Source organism: Malaya genurostris, chromosome 3 (genome assembly GCF_030247185.1).
Source record: "Malaya genurostris strain Urasoe2022 chromosome 3, Malgen_1.1, whole genome shotgun sequence".
NCBI lineage: Eukaryota > Metazoa > Arthropoda > Insecta > Diptera > Culicidae > Malaya > Malaya genurostris.
This window is the reverse complement of record NC_080572.1, coordinates 122,536,115-122,560,020: the sequence shown is the minus strand read 5'-3', so window position 1 is coordinate 122,560,020 and position 23,906 is coordinate 122,536,115. Positions and strand designations below refer to the sequence as shown.

Below are 23,906 nucleotides of genomic sequence, written 5' to 3'. Positions count from 1 at the left end.
CAAAAATTCTAGGCGATTATGAAGAGCAAGCTCCGAAAAACCGAAAAAAATGTTTTGCACAGACTTCTATGGGTAGTGTTAAATCCAAGCTGGAGGCATTTACCCTAGAGGAGAAGGTTGAATAAACTAACTGTATGAAAAACATAGCTAATATGTGTTTCTTTATTCCCTGAGATTTTCAAAAGTATCCGACTAAACATGAATTTTTGGTGATCATTTCTGAATTTTATTCGAGTACAGTCTTTGTTTACAAAATAATAAAACTCGACCATCTTTTACTCAGCCTACTTAGGTACAATTTCCACCCACTGTACGTATAGTTATACCGTTTTCGTTTTTGAACCTACACGCGGGCAACTCTGACTCCGAGTAAAACGAGCACGTGGTTCGCGCCCTAAACAACAACTCATAAAAAAAAGATAAAATAAACAAACTCGCATGGATGTCGTGGTGCGACCCGAGAAAACTTTCAGAGCGAAACTACGCGATTGGAGTTCGATCTAGAGCGACCCCAGGTTGCTAAAACACCAGAGAAAAGAAAGGTTTGGAAAACAATTAAATAAAGTAAATTGCTCGACTATTTCCAATTGTTGCAAACTAGAAGATTCTTCTACACCTGTAAACCTGATGATAGTCACAAGCCTGAGTTGAATGAAAAGATACCATCGTCAGCCGTTTGCTTCGGCGATCAAGTGTTGCTTAGACAGAAAAACGATGAAAAATTCTTTTATGTTCGATCTTCAGCAGGGTGTCCTGACACGACGATTCACCAAAAAGGACCAATAAAAATTCGATGAGAATCGCATCAGAGCATAAGCCAAAATTTCACGCAAGAGGGGAATGATTTTTATACGTTGTATTGAAAAGGCGATCGGCAGCGGGTGCGCACAAACGGGAATCCTCTGTCGAGTGAGAAACACTGTAGGACAGGGCAGTCATTCGATAGGCATTTTGTTTGTTTATAAAGGAAATTAGTTTGATGAATCGACGAGATAAGCACCAGGTTTATTGCTAGTTTTTCTACGAAATTAGAGAAGATAGTGGCAGCCGTGGAGCGTACGTATTATTCCATGAGACTCTACTCGCGAAGACGGACAACATTCTGGGCACAAAGTGCGGATCGACAGGACAAGTGGCAGTGAGTCATTAATCATGTCGCTTGTTAAATTTTATTCTGTTTTCGGATAACCAATAGCAGCAGTTGGACGAAATAATAACACAGGAATAGTTTGAATTTTAATTATAATATTTTTTAATTTATTTCTTAAAATAGTTTTGTCATATATTTACTTTTCAATTATTGCTCTTTTACGACTTACAAAAATAGTCTAGATTTGTTCTTGCTTGCTTGTGTCTCCTGGTGGTGGTTGTAAGCCTGAACTGTACATGGTTCAGTTGTTTCCACTGTTCAATTTGCTCAGCGCATGCTTTGTTCACTGTTACAAATCAATGTTCTGGTTGCCTAGAAACAGATGTTCTAATCGTAATATTGCTCATAACAAAACAAAAGGAATCTTTTTTCCTGGGAACTTAGTCTCTGTAGATAATGGGTATCAATTACGAAAAAAAGGAAAACTATTACTCAATAAATTATCACACTTCCTTGTTCAGTAGCATTAATTTAAACTATACTCTGATTCATCCAATTAATTGTTGCTAACTTAACTAATGTTACATTTCCTGCGATTAGTTGCTTGCGTTTTACACTTGTTTCTGTTATATTTTTATACTTGGTTACACGCTAAAATTGAGGACGCTTGCGAAATAAGAAATAAACCTAAATTACATAACACAGGAGCTGAGGAGTTCTGCGGTTGCTACTGTTGTTGTATTTTTTTTCTATTTTCTTGGCGCGAAACTCGAGCGACGCACAAAAGTCTTCCAGTAGGTATACAAAACAAAATAAATAACTTAGTGGGAAGCGAAATTTGTTTAAAACAGTTTTACACTAGTTCATTTCCATGGTTGGGGCTTTCGCTTTTAGCGAGTTTATTTGTGTATTTCTCTTAGTTTTGTTCTGCGGTCCTTTCGACTCTAGGTTTGTGTTTTTCTTTCTGCACCTTGATCATTACACAAGTAACTTTATATATTTTTTGTTCTTGCTTTTTAAAATGATTCAATTCTACTATAGTACTTGCTTTTTGTGGTTTTAAGTGTTGAAATTCAAAATTCGTATGATGTTTTGTTTTAGCTTTTCTTGTTTCGTCATGTTTAGCTATATATGTTAGTTTGCTGTTTAGAAAAGGTCAATCGTCACTTGATTTTCAAATGCTGCTAGTATTTTTGCAATTTTAAAAACAGGCTTTAATGACTGTACAAAATGTACAATAAGATGCCATTCATTTGATTGGGTTGGTCGGTAAACTAATTCAGATACAGTGGTTCAGACTTTTAGCTAGACCAATGAGTGATATTTATTGGACATTATTAGTAGGCGCTTGATGGGTAATCTTGAAAAAACTTTTTGTTAATCATAACAACCAATCGAGTAGTAAAGAGAAAGAATTCATCATTGACATTGACGATACTGCCTGGTCTATCGATTTTTTTTGTTCGAGATCGCGATTGATTTATTTTTGTTTCGTTGAAAAGACATGAATTTGTATGATAAATAAAGATCAATGATCTAAAATTATATTTTATAATCAACATTTTCAATCGTTGGAACAAAAAACATAGAATGGGTATAAACCTAATTTGAACATTCGTAGCGTTTGAACATACATCAAAGCTGTAAAATTTCGATGGTTGGTCTGTTTGTGTGAAAATGGAAGAATCCAGAATCAGATTACAATGAATATTAGATATCGTGCTTCTAATGTTAAATACATTATGTGTTATAAATTATACTGGAATTAAGTTTGGCAACTTTTTAGTATGCTTGTTCTATGTTAATTCAAGAAGTGATGAAAGCGAAAAAAAACCTACACTACACCGTTGATAGGATACGACGACCATTGTTGCGAAATACTGATATATTCAATATGGCAGCACTTGTTTTCGTTTCAATTCCATTTTCGTCTGTTTATTTATGAACTCAAACAAATTGCTATTGGCCTGAAAACTTAGTTCACCGATCAACCACAAATCCAATTATCTGTACAACAATAAAATTTACAATAGTTAATCGACTCTTTGGTAAATTGTCATTTCCATTTCTATTCCTTTCGGCTGTGTTTTGCAAACGTCTACCCTAGATGATGATCGCAGTTTAATACTTTCTTCAACGTGCCACCTGGGCTAGCGCGTCTCTTGAGTACGGTTGGTCTATTTACAGCTGCGCGATGAATACGATCAATGTAAAGCGAATAATATTGAAATTTTGCTGTGTTAAAATAATGCGAAATTTTTTTTAGTCCATCTAAGGATTAATTTAGCTAACTTTACACAAAACTTCAGAGGTTCGACATATGATTCCTCTGACATTGATCGCGTTCTGACTTCTAGCTTTAATCATAAATATTTGCACAGTAATTCATCTAAATAACAGGATCTGCTAACATTCTCATCCGAAACCCACCTACGATGAAGAGTAAGGCCCGATGGCCAGCGAGCGCATTTGCAAGAGATTCTTTCACATTGAACTGAATATCTTGCTGGAACTTATTGCCAATTGTCACATGTCCTGGTCAAGCTTCAAGCTGTTGTCACCCGCCGGACAGTCCAGGAGTCGTCACTGGTCATGTCCGGTAAGCTGTTGAAGTTTACTGTTCTCCACATTGCCGTTAATGTTGTGCTGCACTTCCAGACCATTGACCATTTTTTCTATGCTTTTCAACTCAGACGGCGAATTGGAAGGCATGGTGGTGACCATTGATGGGGGCGGAGGTTGAGGGACGGCTGCGGTGGTAGTGGCAGTAGATCCGGCTTCTGCCGAAACAGGTGATGTTGGGTTCTGCGTTGGTGTTGGTGATACTGAAATGGGCCTGGTGGGTGGTGAATTAGAGGCAGCTCGTGGATGTGGACTACTGCTGAGACTGCGTGGACCACCGGAGTTTGATCCGGGTGTGACGGCATCAAATGCCGAACCTATTCCAGAGCCTGGTAAGCTATATGGTGAAAAACGATGACCTTTGAGGCTGTGCAGTGGCGAGGATGGTGAGTGACCAGAGTAGTGACCGAAAAAGGCTGGATGCTGGGCCGCTAGGGCAAGTTGGGCGTTGAACAATAGGCTAGGGTTCATCGCAGCGGCTGCGGCATGATTGTGCAACAGCGACAGATGGTGTGGCGGGTAGAGCCCCGGCGGGTAGAGATACGGTAACAAATGGGGAGGTGGGTGTATTGGTGGCCCGACGGAGATATTCGGCGAGGGATATGATGTACCGGCGCTACTTGATGATTCTTTTGGACTACCCGAGGTCGGACGAAAGGCACCTGTGCTTCCTGAAACACTGTCCGAGCAGTTGGAATCACTTCCGTCGCGCTCGTTCTCATCGGACTGAAGTCGTCGTCGCATCGCTTCCTCTGCACGTTGCACGTCTTCAAAGTTGAACCAACCTGCGTTTCAAAACGGAAAGATAGCGAAAAAGTTCAATTTGATTAGTAATCTGTAAATCAACTACGGCTGGTTTTCGAAGTGGCATTACCTGCATGATGTTGCATCTGCTGACTGAGTGAGAGTAGTGGGCTTTGTGGTGGTCCTACGACATCCAACAGCTTGTCGTCATCGTCTAGGTTTGATATGCTATTCGTTCGGTGGTCCAATCCAGCTGGACCTCGAGAAGAACTGACGGAGCTCGGACTTAACTTATCACCGTCAGAACTTCGTTGACCCATGAGCGATTGTCGGAAAGCGGAACAGCTGGAAAGAGGAAAAGACCCACTTGAGAGAATTTTTTTAAGAACTGTAACACCACGAATCGGAGTGTGCACATTCTGATGGGGGACTAATTAACCGGGAAAAAACCAAAACATCCGAAAATGTGTCAACAAGCTACAAATCACCAAAACTTGGCACCCTTCTTTCTAAGCGGTCGGTACACAAATTAGAATGTATCGTATTTCAAAAAACCAGTCATTAGGAAGTTCACCCTTTGACGAAGGGTGCTAATGATCGATTTCCCATGCAGATTGCCTGGGGTGCTCAGAATAAGAGGAATCAGGACAGTGGGGTGCCTTTGGTACAACCCTTGGAATGTTGAAATATTTTTAACGGCGAAAAGGATGGTGATTCATGCCAAATAAAGGGAAATAGTTCTACCGTATCTGTCTGTCTGCCGTACGGAAGATGTCTATTTAGGTTTTTTTTTCTTCAGAAGGAATCCTCATCATGACTTGTGTATTTTGAATAGGATTTCCCAATGAAAGTTTGCAAACAGTAGTGAGTTTGCTATTTTATGAGTGAATCTCGGTTCCAATCCGGTCGATTACTAATTGAAAGCGCAGTGGTCTTTGAAGTGAGTTGATAAATCATGTGGCCACGTGGCCGGAAGTAAAATCATTGTGCGATTTGTTAAGTCAGAGCTCGAGTGTTGTTTCCAGCACCTCGACGAATGTATGAAATGTTAGACACACTCGAACTCAAAATATAATGGAGTAACCAAACGAAAAGTCGATTTTATGAGCTTTTTATGTTCTTTTTCTTACCGTATGTAAATTGAAAGCAAATGCAGCAAACTTGTCTGCTGTCATCATGAATAAATGATAATTCGACATGGCGTGTGTGCGGTTTAACCCGTTCACCGCTGCCAAAGTCGATGATTGCACATCAAAGGCGACTGCGACGAATGATTGGCGAAAATCGAAAAAGTGTAAGCAGGCGAGCCTTCTAGGAAGAGACCCAAGTGGTCCGGTGCGTAAACAATCAAATTTGTAGTGTTTGGAATACTGGTTTCAGATGTGTCCCGGTGGGTTTGCCCCTTGCTGTGTATATCGGGAGGAGCATTGAAATATGACTCAGGATTCTCTAAAACTGAAGGTTGGTACTGCTTTAAAGAGTCGTCGAATCAATAGCCGAGTTCTTTTCTATTCGAGAACTAGAGTAACGGTTTACTATTATACTATACTATCATAATTTTTAGATGGAGTATCTTTGGTTGGTTTAGAATGCGATGGATTGTATAAAAGGGGGTACACGTAGAACAGAGTGATTTGTTTCTCATACAGTATGTTTTGCGTTGGTATAATTTATGGCAAAAGTGGCACCATAAAATTTATGAAACTGTTACCTAACAATAACGATTCGTGTCAGAATTCGCACGAGCTACGACCCAATCCATTGAATATTCATTTATGTTGCGTGCGCTTTCGGAATTATTATGATCAACTTCGATCAAACAAATCTAACCCTTACGGTTCTTTGCTACACGATGATTTTCTTCTGATGCCAATCGACAAGTAGTAAGTTTCTTTGGTTTACTTTCTACGTGTAATGAGGTGCCATTGAGAATTTTCCCCTCAATCTCGTTGCAAAATATGACGTCTGAGGAAGTGCGCAGTAATAATTTCTAGACTTTTTGATACGTATTATCAGACAGTTCGTTGAAGACTGACAAGAATGCTAAGAACGGTTTATTCAGTTTTTAGTGTATATTATTTGGATAATGGTTCAATTCTACATTGTTAATATCACATTAGCGCAGTCATATCACTTGATGTACCGAGATGATATACATATCACGTCAAAGTGTTCATATATGAATTAAATGCTGTCGTCGGCAAGTTGTCATCTTGAATGTTTTTATTAGAAAAAAGATCAATAATATTACCTTTCTCTGTTAAAGATCAATTAATAATTGAAGTTTCATATTGATTGGTCTCCAAACGCCAGTATTTGTTGTAAGGTTCAAAATAGTCTATTGTCACCAGAGATTCCATTAGTCTCAGGAGCCGTGTTTAAATTTCCTAACAATTTATTAATTTTTAATTTTAATTTCATCGAAATTCGTCTCAGTAACAACACAATACTTCAATAGGATTCACAACGTTTGAAGAAAAATGAAGGACACTCTAAAAACGCTGAGAATGTTTCTGAGCATTTTCAAGGAGTATGTAGAGCAGTGCGGTAAAATTTCATTTTCACTCGAATAATATAAGATGAAAATGAAATTTATGGCCGCTGACCGTCAGCGTATCCCTACTAATTCATTTGACTTTCGCTGCCATTTTCAAGTGAAGCTCCCAGAATTCATCGTCAGTTGAATAATCGTACCTAGTCATTTTAAGTTTTGCTTGCTCAGTTTCAAGTGCCAAGTAGTATAGCTGCTTCATTGTCTTCGCTCTTGGTAGTAAGCAGATTCGAACGAATAGAATTATAAATGGAGTAAAGTATTAAAAATGAAAATTGAAAGAGGAAACAATTAATTTATGTGTATTCTGTTATTGATATTTCAGCTATCTGATTAGTCTTTCATCTATTATCTTGAACCAATTCGAATGTTTACGTGAACCTCATTTGAAGGCTGCTCTCACACCATTGAAAGAGATATTTTGTTACTTCAAGAGATCAACTGACGGTGGTTAAATTGAGCCTCGATTGAAGAGAAACAAGTGATCAACTGAATGCTGCTCGTTCGGGCCGTCAGCAAACATTGTGTGTGTCGGAGAGTGAAGTTTACTGCAGTGGAGAGATCGTCAATGAGTTTCACATTCAGTTTCAATTGAATTGAATGAAATTTTACTGCACTGATGTAGAGTATCTTTATTTGAAAGTTGGAATTGGTATCTGGGGTTTCTTGCATATCTTGGGAAGCTTCCGGAAAGCTTCAGTATATGGTTTTGTTTGTTCAACTTCTTTTGCAAAAGAGTGAATCTGTGTTAAATTTCCTTTTATAGATCTTTAACTGTGAATTTCAAAGCAGGTTCACGACAACGTTGATATTGGCGTCGAAGAACGAATTCAAACGAGTAAGCAGTTAAAGATTATCAATTACTTTAAATGAACTATAGCCATTAGCAGAAGTTTCCTAAACAATTTCATAATTCACGTTATTTTAGTGTGAGATCTGTATTCAACCAATTTATTATAGAGCTAAGTTGAATATAGAACTAATTGGATTAATTATCGCTCTATTTGAAATTCTGATGTAATTGGAAAATGATCTTGAATTAAATCTGCACGGACCCGAATGACATGTCAATTAAAAGGTCCTTAATCAGTAAAAAAAATCTGCATGAGTAATCAGTTCAGTAATAATGTGACTTTTTTCAGTTAGTATCAGATCGACTACAGAAATGTTTCTTACAGTAGAGAAACATTTTGGAAATAACACCGAATAGTAACTAGCAGAGAGATGACTATGGAACAGTCGACCATTCGTGATATGCTTAGTATTTAGATCTCTTGTTACGCAATATTTTGTTCGATATCGTGTTAGTCTTAGCAAATTGCTTTTGAAGACTTTTCTATGCTCACCAGTGCATTGCACAGTGGTCCCAATCATGTCCGCTTCTTTCAATATAATCAAAGCTGTCATTAATCCACCCACAAGTGAGGTAAAAAAATATTTTGCATACAATTATTTCAAACAGAAATTCTTCTGAAGACATGAAATCTCCAAAATTAACCCCTGAAGCACAAATAAAAAAAGCGTGTTTTGACACGAGAGACCACTGTGCATTGGAACGCCGTAGTAAGGAAAAGAATTTCATGAATGATTTGATATTCAAATTCCAATCTTTCGTTAACTTTGCCTTTGAAAAAGGTTTAATTGGATGTTTGATTTGACGGTGGATAAAAACTTAAATTTCACTACCAATTCCAGTTATCCTGTCAAATCGATGAACCACCTAAATCTGGTTAGCTTTTCAATTTGTCGCTTGGTTTTAGAAGTGTTTCGGTTACATTAGCTATATGAGCTCAGAAATTTCTTTCCACTTGGTTTCAAGGAACGACTAGACTGAAATATTCAAATCACTAGTATTATGATTTTATCATTATTTAATTTCAAATTAATTATACTTAACCCAACTTAAAATGCCTCAAGAAGGCCTGTCAGATAAATGTTTATGCAGAATTTGATCCAATGATTGATTGGATTTATAGTTGTCATCACAATTAGATTATGGAAGTTTTTTTCATAAATACGTTTATATCTTAAGGCAATATACATTAGTTTTTCTTCGTCGTAGCATCCATCATATATAGTACTTTAAACCTCATATATTTCGAATATAGTCACAACGAGCATGGAAGTTTATCAGTGGTTTCCGACCAGAATTCGAACCCGATGGGTTTTTGATCGGGTACGGGCACAGAAAAAGATATGTTTGTCGGGTTCGGATCCGGTTTCAAAAAATTGGCATAGTAATGCCATTCTCTCTTTTTCAAAACTATCTATCGGGAGCGGTCAATCAGTACTTTGGTCATTTGATTACCCTTGCAGGAAAACCTTGAAAGTCTTTTAAATTTAATGTCATATGAATATAATTTATATCGCTTCTCAGATGAATACTGAAGAAGGCATTTGTGTTTTTCCAATCCGTCCACCAAGACTCGACATTTTTCTTTCCGTTTGATTGGATGTGAGACTTCACTTCCTGCAGCAACGAAGAAAACTCAGTGAAATTCTCGGAAGATCAACACAGATCCAGTGGATGGGGACATAGATTGTGTTTTTTTTTTTCCAGAGCGTCTATTTTAGCAATGTTCTATGTCACTACATTCACCGATTCTGAAAGAATACCGAAAATGTTGCTATAACGAAAGCGAAGTCCTTCTATATTCTTTTATTGTTAATTTTCGACATGATACATTTCTGGTAGGGCCCTGGCGATTTTTGTAGTATAAAAGCTTACTAAACTAAATTAGTCTTGGAAAAGACCGGTTTTCAGAATCGCTTGTTCAACACCAGCTGAAGCTTTGTTTAGTTACAACCACGGGTTAGGTTATTAGATTTTATTTTTCGTTTTTGTCGTGCGTTAGCAGTTTATGTTGAACTACTAACGCTACCTAACGGTTCTACACTGACCGCAAAGCAGATGTTAAGTTAATACTATTTGCAAAACACTTTGCATGTTAGCACCGTAGTGCAATCCTTAGACTGACTTCTCGAACGAAGCAAGTTTCGGTTTACTGGCCGTACGCCAAAGTTTGTGCTAGGTGTACATATCCAGTATTACTTGTTTTTACGGTTCGTATTCAGCTCATCGTTTTAATTTTTAACCCCTTGAGGTACAAATGTCTACTGATTTATCAGCAAATCACATCTCATCATAATACAGAATTTTACTGAACTGAACTGAAAAAATCTAAAGCCTTAAATAAGATATGCAAATAATTTCCTGATCTTATATCGCCCGTCGTATGATTGAGCATGTGGAGTATAATTCGCTACATCCACATTTTTGTTTCGTCTTCGAGCTCTGTCCAGTTTACCTCGCCACGGAATTGTTTACCGTAGCAGGTGATTATTAGTCTCAATGACATGATATAATTAAATTTCTTCACACTTATCGATCATTTGCTTCAACTGTCGCTGTCTAGTGTAAACGAAGTTCATGTCTTCTGAAGCGAACTTTTGATAAAAAAAAGTGTCGTTATCCGTTCGTACCGAGGAAACCCGTGTTGTACTGAAAGCTTTTTGCACTAAAAATGTTCATGAATAAATTGTAACTGTTTCTCACCACCTGTCCAAGGTTGATCACCAGTAACTCTGATCATGACAGCTTTAAGGGCGGGTTTTGTATATTATTAATGTTATAATGCTTCATACGGAACTCTGAAAACGGACCAGTGCGAAGCTAATTCCTTAATTGAGCAATTTGAGAACGAGAAGCAAGAATGTCCAACGATGCTAATATTGTTGTGTATTTTACTGCCAAGGCGGCCGTTAGTGAATATTTTGTTGATGGTTCATTTATTAAGGAACCAGTTTTCACTTTTTACTTCTGCAATGCAGCTTTACTAACAACACAATGTCTCGCACTTACTACTAATTGCAGCTGGGGCCTTTCTCAAGTAGTGATGAAGCTCATTAACCAACTTTTCATTAAAAGTGATCGTTAAAAAAAATTTGTTTCAAGTTGTATAACAACGACACAACGATCAATTTAAACTTTGAACTTTAATGCTGAAAAAAAGTTATTCATTTGAGAATAACTCTTAGGAAGAATGAACGTTGGTGTGAACCTGTTTGAATGTCTGATAGATGGATCAATTTTTGTGTGGTAGTAATTTTTTACTTTGGGACATAGTTACTGCAAGATTTAACAGAAATTTAGGGAAAAAGAACATAATGGCATTAAATTTACGCAGAGAGACAATTTTTTGCTTATACTCTCCCTTCGTACTCCCTCCCTAAGTATGACAAACTTACTCAACCAACCACCGCGGTGGTAAAAACCATTCTCCACTCGAATATGTAATCACCAAATATTTATCGCTGAACGGAACCTACACAATCAGCTTCTGGCACCAATCCTATAGCAATTTGTCGCAAAATTGGAGCGGCCACGACTTGTCCGGCTGGCTCGGCTGTTGGTCTGGTGGCCGTTTTGTGGAACTAATAATCATAACAAAAGATTACCATAACGAATAGAGAACGTGCGTCTTCAGACGACAATGACAACAATAATGACAGCAAGTAATGCAATTGAGTCGTCGTGGTGCATTTGGGGTAACTATCCGGGCGCATGACGCACGTGGGATAATCGCGGCACGTGGCATAGATGACTTGGGATGACACATGGTGCGCACTTGAAAGTGAGAACTATTCTGCCCTGAAACGGGCAAGCGTGCGAAACGGACTAGGTAATTTAGGGTGGCAGTGCTTTTCGTTACTACACGTTACCGGACCAGGAAGGGTGACAGAGTGACGGTAGGTGTCTAGCAAAGAACCAAACTCATCGTTTGGAACCAATTTTCTAATGGATAGCAGTGTCAATTGGGCTATTTATTTTATTTGTTTTGTGAAGAGTGATTTATTATGGCAAATGCTTCTGTCGTAGCAACAGCATGGTTTAGTTAGATGTACCTGAATACCCTTGGTCATTCGCCTCGCAAATAAAAACATTGCATTGACGTCTCTATTATAGCGCAATTCTTTAGTATATAAAAACATGAAAATACCTTGAAGGGATTATTAAGAGGGGTTTTTTTTTAGTGCAAAGATTTGTGAGTAATTTGATTACTCTGTAATTTCTTATCATACTAAAATCTTGGGATGCATAGTAAAAAGTCATTCCTAGATGTCATCTGCATGAAGCACATTAAATTGATAGTATTACGTAGCACTGCGGTTATTCTAGTTGAATAAAGTTCGATACCAAATTTGTATAGAATTTATATGATTTCTATTATTTCTATGAATTCTTCCTGGCTAGTGTCTATTCGTTGCATCTTGAATTAGTGGCGTTTAACTAAACTATAATGTTCACTGAACTTCAAATTTAGTTGAATTTTTGTTTTTCACGTCGCACACAAAAGCTTTGGAACAATCTATATGAAATTGCACGTAACACACTCACAGAATATAAAACAATTTCCTTTGTTTTTCAAATACAATTTTTTTCAAAATTGTGCCACTTTGTGAACGCAGCTCTCTAGTAAAAGCAATAAAGTTTTAGAATGGGGATTTGTTGGGTTTTTGATTTGAAACAATTTTTTTAAAGTCATTATTCAGAATAATCCTCACTGTCGATAGACAACACACCAGTTTAACAATATTATTGTGTTTCATTTTGCTTGCCATAACCTAAATTTACTACCTAGTCAAGCAATGTCACCTACTGAATCATTACACATTCATTACATCATTTTATTCGATCAACCTGTATCAGTCATGCTATCATCCGAGTTTTCCTTGTGACTAATTTCGTGCTCTGTTGTAAGTTCTAACATTCTAACTGCCTCCAGCGACAATTTTTTCCAGCATTGACAGTCAGTGGGTCAGACGCTACTAAGAGTCTACAAGAAACATCTGTCATCGTTTTTTCACGGCTGTTTTTTCTCGAGAAATCACATCGAATTTTTTTTTGTCATTTCTTACAGGAAATTTGCCTGATGGGCAGAAGAAAATTTTAAATTATTTTTGCACCGTGAACCAGAATTTTATGCACTGTGGCATGCATATAGTACCATGGAAACAATTCAGAAAATTTTCCGTACTACTTTGGCTAACCCCTAAATGACCAAACCTGCATTGGCCAGAAATAGTCGAAAATACGTTTTCGTTCGGCACGTCAGAAAAGACATTGCACTCCGTTGCAAAACAAAAAGTGTTCTTTAAGTAGCAGAAACTTTACGTCTGCTTAGCGGTTCAAATTGAACTGCCGAGTTTAGCACTAAGCAGTTCAATTTGAACTGCTCTGCACTGATGAGTTTTCTGCCCACAAAATATGGGCATAATCGTATGGAAGCGAATTCTGGATAAATCGGCTAGCAGTATTGCCGTCATTTGTTCTGCCATATCCGGGTTTAGGTTCATCGACTACGAGCCCAAGTTTTGATCAAAAGGTCTTCTATATGATTTCTTTTTCTTGTTTTCGATGTTGTATAATTTTGCCAGGAGGGAATAAACCTATACACTACTTTCAACAAATATAAGTGATTTTATATTTTCTATAATTTTCCAAACAAAATATGCATGAAAAAATAACACGTTACAAATAATAACCTGGTTTTAAGGAGGTTGCCATAAAAACGCTTTGTATATCCGAAACGGTGCGACCTACACTGTTTGGTAAAGTAAACTATTTTCAATACAGGGTTATCTATCTTTTATGTCGGTATGCAAACATTAAATAACTTCAAGAAAAAACAACCGATTTGTATAAGTGATTTATTTTTATTCAGTTTGGTTCCTTACATTTTTTTTTGATTAGTTTTTCAAAACAACATTAATTAAGTGGCCACCTTTATTAGAAATTACAAAATGACTACGTATTAATATGCTCACGCCGCCATCTAAATTAATACTCTCAAAGCTCACATGTCGATGCGTAGTTCGACCTTATGTGCCAACAAACTTCGCAGCCGGTTCTTAATGTGAAATGCGCGAAAAATTTTATCCGCTTTAGTTGAACGAACCGTCGCACAAAGCATAACAAGAAAAACCGACACATAGAAACCAGAACTTTTGACAGAGATTGAGCGCAGTGGGCTTACCTCGCGTTATGTTGGCTTGTAAAAAAGACTGGACGTAATAGATATTTAAATCCTTCACACTTTGAATATATGCTTATTCAATCGTTATTGTTAGTGATTACTCTTACACTAGAGCTATGAATCATGAGTAATTTTGAATGACTAACATGAGGTTGTATGTATATGTATTGACTAACTTGCTAACCATGTGCCTGAGTGTAGTAGCAAGCATGGATCCTTCTTCAAAAGAGCGATTGTAGACAAGAGAACATTCAAGTATTTTCGATATCTTTGTCTGAAGTTCACCAGGTCACATTGTTTGTATCACAGGTTATATAACAGTTATATTTTCAAATATTATACATGAACGATAATACTTGGCTTGTATTCATTTCATTCAGTAGCCTGTCAAGGTTGAAGTTTTAGTTTTGCTATAAAAATTGTTATAATCTAAAATAATACCTATTATATTGATATTACACAGCCAAGCATTATTGCTCCAGAAACATCAATGCATTGAGCTCAACAGAGTTGGACATTTTTAGCATGACAAATGACAGTTACTTAGAAAATAAACGATTTCTTACAATACCCATTTTATTGCATTCAACTCGTTTTCATTTCAACACAAAGCCCAGTGCTGCAAACATTCGTCTCATTATTTGATATGTAATTTTTGCTCACTATATAATGCCACCGAGTCCACCGTGCATTTCTCATACAATCTCAATACGGAACAGTAGCGCGCAAGCAATAAAAAAAAGCGGAAAAGTTTTTGTAAACTTTTTCAAATTTCAATTGTTTTGGCTAAAATTTTATAATTTTGAGTTGCATTTTCAGATTATTTGTGAAATTTTGCTACAAACACTACTTTTCAGTTCTAAAGTCGTTTATACCTTATGATCAAAAAAGAACCGGAATTTTCATTTTAAAATTCCCGCGCTTGTCCAATCGGTAAACTTTTGTTCTCTCAACGTTGGCAACACTGTTATACACATTCTGTCAAATTTTTACGCAAATCGTATGATTAGTTTTTGTTTGGCGTCTACACAAAGAAGTTGAAAAATTTTCGTGTGGCGATAATGGATAAATTTTGAACAACGTACGTGCATCAAATTTTGTGTTGCAAATGGATTTAAGTGTTCCGAAACGTTGGAAATGTTAGAAAAGGGCTTTGGTGAATCGCGTCTAGGAAAAACACGGGCATACGAGTGGTATAAACGCTTCAAAGGTGGTCGTACAAGCTTGGATCATGATGATCCCCAAAATCAAAGTTATGCTGACTGTTTTTTTCGATATTCGTGGTGTGGTGCACTATGAATTCCTTCCGGACGGTTAATAAGGAATATTATTCGGCCGTTATGCGTCATTTGCGTGAGGCCATTCGCAAAAAAAGGCCAGACTTATGGAAGGAAAACTCATGGATTTTACACCACGATAATGCGCCGGCTCACACAGCGTTGTGTCGCAGTTTTTGGCCAAAAACTCAACCAATATCATCAACCAAGCACCGTACTCTCCAGATATGGCCCCGTGTGACTTTTCCCTCTTCCCCAGACTCAAATTGCCATTGCGGGGAACGCGTTTTGAGACCATAGAGACCATAAAAGAGAATTCGCTGCGAGAACTAAAAGCCATACCTTCGGCGGCCTATAAAACTTGTATGGAAAATTGGTTCAAGCGTTGGCATGCATGTATTGCCGCAGGAGGAGAGTACTTTGAAGGCGATAATAAAGAAATTTATTAAAATTGAAATTTTGCGTTTTTTTAATAAAATTCCGGTTCTTTTTTGATCATAAGGTACATTTCAAAAACCAATAACGGCTCTGCAGAGAAAAATTTCAAAATTCTAAGAATACTTAGTAGTGATAAATATGATTTCGAAAACTTAAGTGTTTTTGGTTTTTCGAAAATCTAGTTTTTGAATAGTTGATCAAAAACGCGATTCGTGCATTCCACTACATTTCACCTTAAGCGTACATGACAATTGCTTGGATAGAGGACAAGACTCGAGCGCACAACAACTGGCTTATGAGACCTGCGGCTTGTACTGTTAATCACCGACCCTCAATCCAGCAAGATATTTTATAAAATTTGGATTTTATTAACAAAATATTTTTATATATTTATTTAAAATATATGAAGAAATGGTAAAACCAAATGGAAATGGTGAGTAATTTTGAATGACTAACATGAGGTTGTATGTATATGTATTGACTAACTTGCTAACCATGTGCCTGAGTGTAGTAGCAAGCATGGATCCTTCTTCAAAAGAGCGATTGTAGACAAGAGATCATTCAAGTATTTTCGATATCTTTGTCTGAAGTTCACCAGGTCACATTGTTTGTATCACAGGTTATATAACAGTTATATTTTCAAATATTATACATGAACGATAATACTTGGCTTGTATTCATTTCATTCAGTAGCCTGTCAAGGTTGAAGTTTTAGTTTTGCTATAAAAATTGTTATAATCTAAAATAATACCTATTATATTGATATTACACAGCCAAGCATTATTGCTCCAGAAACATCAATGCATTGAGCTCAACAGAGTTGGACATTTTTAGCATGACAAATGACAGTTACTTAGAAAATAAACGATTTCTTACAATACCCATTTTATTGCATTCAACTCGTTTTCATTTCAACACAAAGCCCAGTGCTGCAAACATTCGTCTCATTATTTGATATGTAATTTTTGCTCACTATATAATGCCACCGAGTCCACCGTGCATTTCTCATACAATCTCAATACGGAACAGTAGCGCGCAAGCAATAAAAAAAAGCGGAAAAGTTTTTGTAAACTTTTTCAAATTTCAATTGTTTTGGCTAAAATTTTATAATTTTGAGTTGCATTTTCAGATTATTTGTGAAATTTTGCTACAAACACTACTTTTCAGTTCTAAAGTCGTTTATACCTTATGATCAAAAAAGAACCGGAATTTTCATTTTAAAATTCCCGCGCTTGTCCAATCGGTAAACTTTTGTTCTCTCAACGTTGGCAACACTGTTATACACATTCTGTCAAATTTTTACGCAAATCGTATGATTAGTTTTTGTTTGGCGTCTACACAAAGAAGTTGAAAAATTTTCGTGTGGCGATAATGGATAAATTTTGAACAACGTACGTGCATCAAATTTTGTGTTGCAAATGGATTTAAGTGTTCCGAAACGTTGGAAATGTTAGAAAAGGGCTTTGGTGAATCGCGTCTAGGAAAAACACGGGCATACGAGTGGTATAAACGCTTCAAAGGTGGTCGTACAAGCTTGGATCATGATGATCCCCAAAATCAAAGTTATGCTGACTGTTTTTTTCGATATTCGTGGTGTGGTGCACTATGAATTCCTTCCGGACGGTTAATAAGGAATATTATTCGGCCGTTATGCGTCATTTGCGTGAGGCCATTCGCAAAAAAAGGCCAGACTTATGGAAGGAAAACTCATGGATTTTACACCACGATAATGCGCCGGCTCACACAGCGTTGTGTCGCAGTTTTTGGCCAAAAACTCAACCAATATCATCAACCAAGCACCGTACTCTCCAGATATGGCCCCGTGTGACTTTTCCCTCTTCCCCAGACTCAAATTGCCATTGCGGGGAACGCGTTTTGAGACCATAGAGACCATAAAAGAGAATTCGCTGCGAGAACTAAAAGCCATACCTTCGGCGGCCTATAAAACTTGTATGGAAAATTGGTTCAAGCGTTGGCATGCATGTATTGCCGCAGGAGGAGAGTACTTTGAAGGCGATAATAAAGAAATTTATTAAAATTGAAATTTTGCGTTTTTTTAATAAAATTCCGGTTCTTTTTTGATCATAAGGTACATTTCAAAAACCAATAACGGCTCTGCAGAGAAAAATTTCAAAATTCTAAGAATACTTAGTAGTGATAAATATGATTTCGAAAACTTAAGTGTTTTTGGTTTTTCGAAAATCTAGTTTTTGAATAGTTGATCAAAAACGCGATTCGTGCATTCCACTACATTTCACCTTAAGCGTACATGACAATTGCTTGGATAGAGGACAAGACTCGAACGCACAACAACTGGCTTATGAGACCTGCGGCTTGTACTGTTAATCACCGACCCTCAATCCAGCAAGATATTTTATAAAATTTGGATTTTATTAACAAAATATTTTTATATATTTATTTAAAATATATGAAGAAATGGTAAAACCACTTTTAAGAGAAGAACATTCTCTTAAAAATGGTTTTATCATTTCTTTATATATATTTTACAAACAATTTTTGTTGGAAACGAACCATCAGGCTTTGATCTGATTGATACACATTGTGATTAGGAAGGTTAATTGTATCGATAGTCCTCTCATTAATTGAACCACGATATTATTTTGCAGATCAGTCGACTTACCATCAACGTATTGCGTTATTCTCGAAACTAATATTTTCGTTTCGGTTAGTTAGAGAATGTTCAATATGTTATTATAGTGACACAAAAATTCGAAACAAATGCATCTATTTTCGTTTTCTCGTTGGATTCAAAGACATCAGATCTCACCCTTGTTGACTAAACATCACATAGTTTTGCTGGAAAGATTATGAGTTACACTCGTTCGTATAAAGTATTACGCATATCATAGCGGTGAAAAAAATCAAAGCATCGCTGTCGGAATTTATAAAAGTGCGTCAATCGGTGGCGGTCAGAAACAGCGTGCAGTAAGTTGATGGGAATTTTCGTTATTAATTTCGCCAACAAACTTTCGCTATGCTTCTGAAATCAGGGTGTGGCAGTTGTGATCCATTATTGCTTAGTTCGATCGAATAGGGGAACGGGAGAGTGTCAAAACATTTATCCCAGAAAGAGTTATGAATTTGCGACGGAAGTGTGTATCAATCAGCGTGTCGAAAGAGTTAAGTGAGCTGGAATACGATACATTTTGCTGCTTCGTTCGAAGAAACATCGGATGATCGAAACGCTACAGGGGGAGCGGATGTAGTAGCATTGTGTTTACCCTAATTCCACACAGATTTCTAGGCATACCGGAAAAGATCTCGGCAGAGTGAGCTATGAATCACTACTGTTGATAATTGAAATCCTGTTAAGTGCAGTTATACATCAGGATTAGATTACTCGCTTGTGTGTGCACTTTGGCTTTAATTGATTTGACCTTCCGGCCGGCTCCGTGGAGGATGCTCTAGGCATAATTCTTTGTGCAAATATTTCCACCCTCCTCCTACGCAGATCCTGTGTTCATTCGGGTAACCCACTGCTCATCATCATCCCCCGAAGCTCCCGAAGTTCAACTGTGCATACATACATCAGTCAGCGACGGCAATCAGCACCGACAGGCTGAGCAAATAAATCCCAACGCATAAACAACTTCCCTCTGCGATTCAATAGCTAGAGAATATGGATGAATCCGCCAAATGGGGTGTTTTCCGTTTTCTTAATGTCATTCACATTGACTTGTATAGTCTGCATCGCTTCATTGTTATCGTGATCCTATTTTCGATGTTTGTTTGGTATCACTTTAACCAAGATTACAACATTTAAGACCTAGATAATGTCGGTATCGTATTGGTTAGCTGTGGCGGGAGGCAGCGGGAAAGGCCACAGGAATAACATTTACTTAATCGAAGATTAAATTGCTGTTTGACCGACTATGCCACATAGAATACGGCGATGTAAATTTGCGGGACAAGATTCAATTTCGTTCATGTCAGAACCGTGTAAATCCTCTGTCAGTCACGAACCGTTCGAAACATTTAAATTAGTATAGATCAATCAATTGGCAAAATCAAACTGATTTCACGCTTTGGAGGTTATTTGTGCTAGACTACTCGTTGTGACGTTTAACTGCCAACGATGATTTCTTTGTTTATCAGACTTTATTCAGACTAAACTACTGAAACTGTTATTTTTGACGATATTCTACTGTCACAGTTTTTCCTTTCTAGAGTCGGTCTAGAAATTAACACGCTACATTATTCAACCGTTGGAGAGGGGTGAATATAAATACTTCTGTATCAATTATCAGATCCTTCGTAATCCTATTTACCATGATATGGTCACCGATGACCCTTGCTGGAGAAGTAAATACCTGTCTCATCCATTGACTGTTCTCGTTTCCCAAATGGGGAAGTTGAACCGGACGGAGTAGCCATCCGGGCGAAAGAAAAGCAATGAAAAGCAATCAATTCCAGCATCATTGATCGCCTTTTCTTAATCCTCTCCCTTCCGCATAATAGATGAAAGCATACGGGACCAAGGAGAAGCTTCCAAAATACGACCGAGCAAAAATAGAATCGAATCGGACAAACTTTGTACGTCCGGTTCTGGTGGGTGAAGTCACTAGTGCAATTTCTACGCAACATTTGTTCCAGGGCTGATCGGCTGCAAATTTAAAAGCCCTTTTCGAAATTGAACCGGACTTTCTTCGTTTCCCGGCATTTGTGTGGATCAAGATGAAGTGATTGCATTGTATTGTTTGATTTCGCATTCCCCCTTGCTCGGTGGCCTCGGGTGCTATTAGTGACGATATTTGGTATGCAGGTTCGAACAGGCGCGGTGCGGTTGTTATTCCCAAATTGGTCACATGTGGGCCGTTATCAAGTTGAATCACTCGGGCCCCTCTTTATGGCGGCGGCAGAGACCGGCTTCTACTATTACTAATGTCCAATTGTCCACAACGCGGTTCTGATTCGGCGTAAATAATCAGGACTATCGGCGAACTGCGTAGGCGGTCTGGTGGATGCTTTAATCTGTGGCTTTTATACACGTGTTTCGTTTTGATTGTAAGTGCGATTGACTAAGCTAATTCAATTATATACATATAAACCATCGAGATACCGAATGTTGGTGTAATAAAGAAAAATATAGAATCTATCGGTGTTTAATATTTTGCAGTTATTGTTCATTCTTGTTCAAAATACGAATTACTGAAATGTATACTAGTTAACATCCTCCTTCTGTGACACTTGTGGTGTGCCTAGTAGTATATACGGCCTTCAGTAACAACAAGTGCTGGACTAATAACCCTTACTATTTCCTATTCGACCTACATTTGGACCTGGCCGGCGCTAGTACTGGTGATTCAACTCTGGGGTTGTAGATGTACATTGTAGGATGATTTAGCAATGCCAGGACTGCTCAAGTAGAAAGGCTCTGTACAATTTCAGCTGATCCCGATCAGTAACGGAGTAGCAACCAGGGGTGATCGGTCAAACTCAAGCTCAAAACACACTCTGACGTTGGCCAACCGAAGGTTGATAAATTAAACACCTAGACAACTACAAGGATCAGCCCCATGGGGTTGTTCGAGTCATTGATGTGGAACAAGACAACCAAAATTTCTAATGATCGACATTTTCAGTTAATCGTCACACTTTTGAATCCGCAAATGCACGAGAGTCGGCTTATATTGATCTTTTTTGGGAACCAACACCGAACACGTGAACCCAGAATATAGACTCTAGTTGTCGTGATTTGCATGTGTTTTATAGCCGACGAAATTACAATGCAATTATATGTTTGTACACTGCACATAAAAGGAGCGTCGCGATTCACTTACATTCACAATTTAAAATATGTAAAGATAAGTCATATCATTAACTTCACAGTTAATTTAGCTGAAGCCTACATCGATACAGACGCAAAATTTATTTTTACATGTTAGTAGATGTAATATTGTGTCATCACTGAAGAAATTACGGTATGCTTGAATTAACGTCAAGCGTAAATTTCATTTTTTCTAAGAGTGCATGCTTGCGATACGGATATCGATATTTAAGCTTCTCTTATCCAAGCTTGTGTTCAAGTTTTGTATGCAAGCAGTTATTTTTATAGCGTTTCTCTACCATTACTACCATTCTGCGAGTTCATCTTATATAAATTAGGAATTAATCTTAAGCACTCAAACTTTACCCTGGGGTAGTTTCAAACTTCTCAGGCGAAGACGACATAACATGGAATTTCATCCGAACTCGCATGACACAAGATCAGAGCATACCAATTAAAGTTTCAAATCGTTTTATGGCACTTTTTGTCTTGCTGTCTAGCAACAACCTACGTCTGGCATGCTACACGTAGGACTGAAACGTTAGCTATAATTTTGCTTATATTTATAGCTTCGCGTGCTCCCAACAGCTTCGCTTTTGCATCGATTGACCAATCAGAGCGATGCTTTTACATTGATATGTCGCTTACTCCTTTAAAACCGTCGACTATGGCAGGGAAATCCGGTATGCCGAAGATTTTTTGCAGACAAAATAGGACACTGGTATCTATTAATCAACATTTCAATGATATACAATTAAAAATATATGGCTATGAACATTCAAATCAATACGTAGAAATATTTACAATCAAATGGTTGACTGAGCTGTAATTGTTCAAAACCTGACCACATTTCTACGTGTATTTTTCTTGAGTTTCTAATTTGCACCCCTATGTAGAAAACAAAAATGTGTTCCACATTAAAAAATTGTGTAAATTTACGTCTTATGTGACCGACATATATAAGCGTCAAAAATGACTCAGTTTTAAAGTAAATCTAACTTATAGTTAATGCATTCTGACATATTTTGAAGTGTTAAAACATGTAAATTTACACGTTTGCTTGAAATGTGCGGGCTTGTTAGACGTATATTTATATCATTCTTGTAAAATTCAGTTGTTTCACGGATTACGTTCTTATGAATTGTGTCATGTGTGGATTTGCGTCACCTGTAGATTTCATATTTTTTTGCTGTGTAGTAAAAGGTTCTGATGTAAATTCTAAAATACATTCAAAAATTTCTAATGAACATTGCTCACAGTCTGCGTTCCACCGTAATTTGTGTTGTAAGTTAGGATCAAAAGGCTTCGTTTGTTGAAAATAAAATTTGACACTACACTCTTAGAAAACATGAAATTTACGCTTGACGTAAATTCAAGCATGCCGTAATTTCTTCGGTGACGACACAATATTACATCTACTAACATGTAAAAATAAATTTTTCGTCTGTATCAATGTAAGTTTCAGCTAAAGTAACTGTGAAGTTACTGATATGACTTATCTTTACATGCTTTGAATTGTGAATGTAAGTGAATCGCGACGCTCCTTTTATGTGCATCTATAAAGATGTAATTTTTTTTAGTGTGTACTCATTTCAGGGACTCTAACGATTGTAGCGAGACGTAAGAATTTCATGTGTCCACTCATGGCTCATAAATTATGTTGGTACTCGGTACTTATGTGAACAATTCCGGTCATTTTTAATGTTCAGATAGTTTTTTATAGTTATTGCGCGTGGACGTTTTTACCTTGTCTTCGATTTTCATCTTTTCCAAAAAATGGATTGTAGAGTTTGTATTATATTGTATTTGAAGAACAGTTCGATAGTCCCACGACAAAAGGGCCTAACTACAGATGAGAGCCTCTCTTTGTTTACTTTCTGTTTTGATTATTACGGAGCCATTATTGCAAATTCTCTAAAGTGTCCAATAGAACTCGAAAGTTTGTAGTTTTACCTTGAAAGTTTTGCGAAGAGTAAAGCGTCAAATATAAAATCAGTTCTGTAAATCGTGAAAGAAAAAGTAAACAAAGAGAAACTGTCATTTGCAGTTAGGCCATTTTGTCGTGGGACGGTCGAATTTAAAGTGCTCGGATGCATTCAGAATGCTGACTGTTGCATACGACGAAGCTACTTTGAACAAAAGCAACGTCCTCTAATATTTCCTAAATCGACAAGTCATGACATGTTTAAACTTGTTCATATCTTTACGTGTACCAATCATGCAGCTATTTCAGGTGTTGCTGTGATTCAGTGATATTTTGCCTATATGTGCGTACAGTAAACAATGTCCACGATAATTGTTCCTTTCGCCAGTTATGAACTTCGCACATTAATAAGATCTTAACTTTTTCGCGCTTTAA

The 23,906-nt window shown here is 37.3% G+C and overlaps 1 protein-coding gene across 4 annotated transcripts in view; it reads right to left on the bottom strand.

Moving 5' to 3' along the window:
- Positions 1–1,228: 1,228 nt before the first annotated feature.
- LOC131439017 (optomotor-blind protein) overlaps positions 1,229–23,906 on the bottom strand; it is a 277,035-nt gene continuing 254,357 nt past the window's right edge. For 3 of the 4 annotated variants that reach the window (XM_058609495.1, XM_058609498.1, XM_058609496.1), the window contains 2 exons: positions 4,587–4,822; positions 1,229–4,497 (listed from right to left, as the gene is read on the bottom strand). In XM_058609495.1, coding sequence (XP_058465478.1) covers positions 3,674–4,497; positions 4,587–4,822 — 1,060 coding nt within the window. In that variant the 3' untranslated portion in view covers positions 1,229–3,673. The remainder of the gene's footprint in view (positions 4,498–4,586; positions 4,823–23,906) is intronic. The other variant, XM_058609497.1, reaches the window with a different exon arrangement.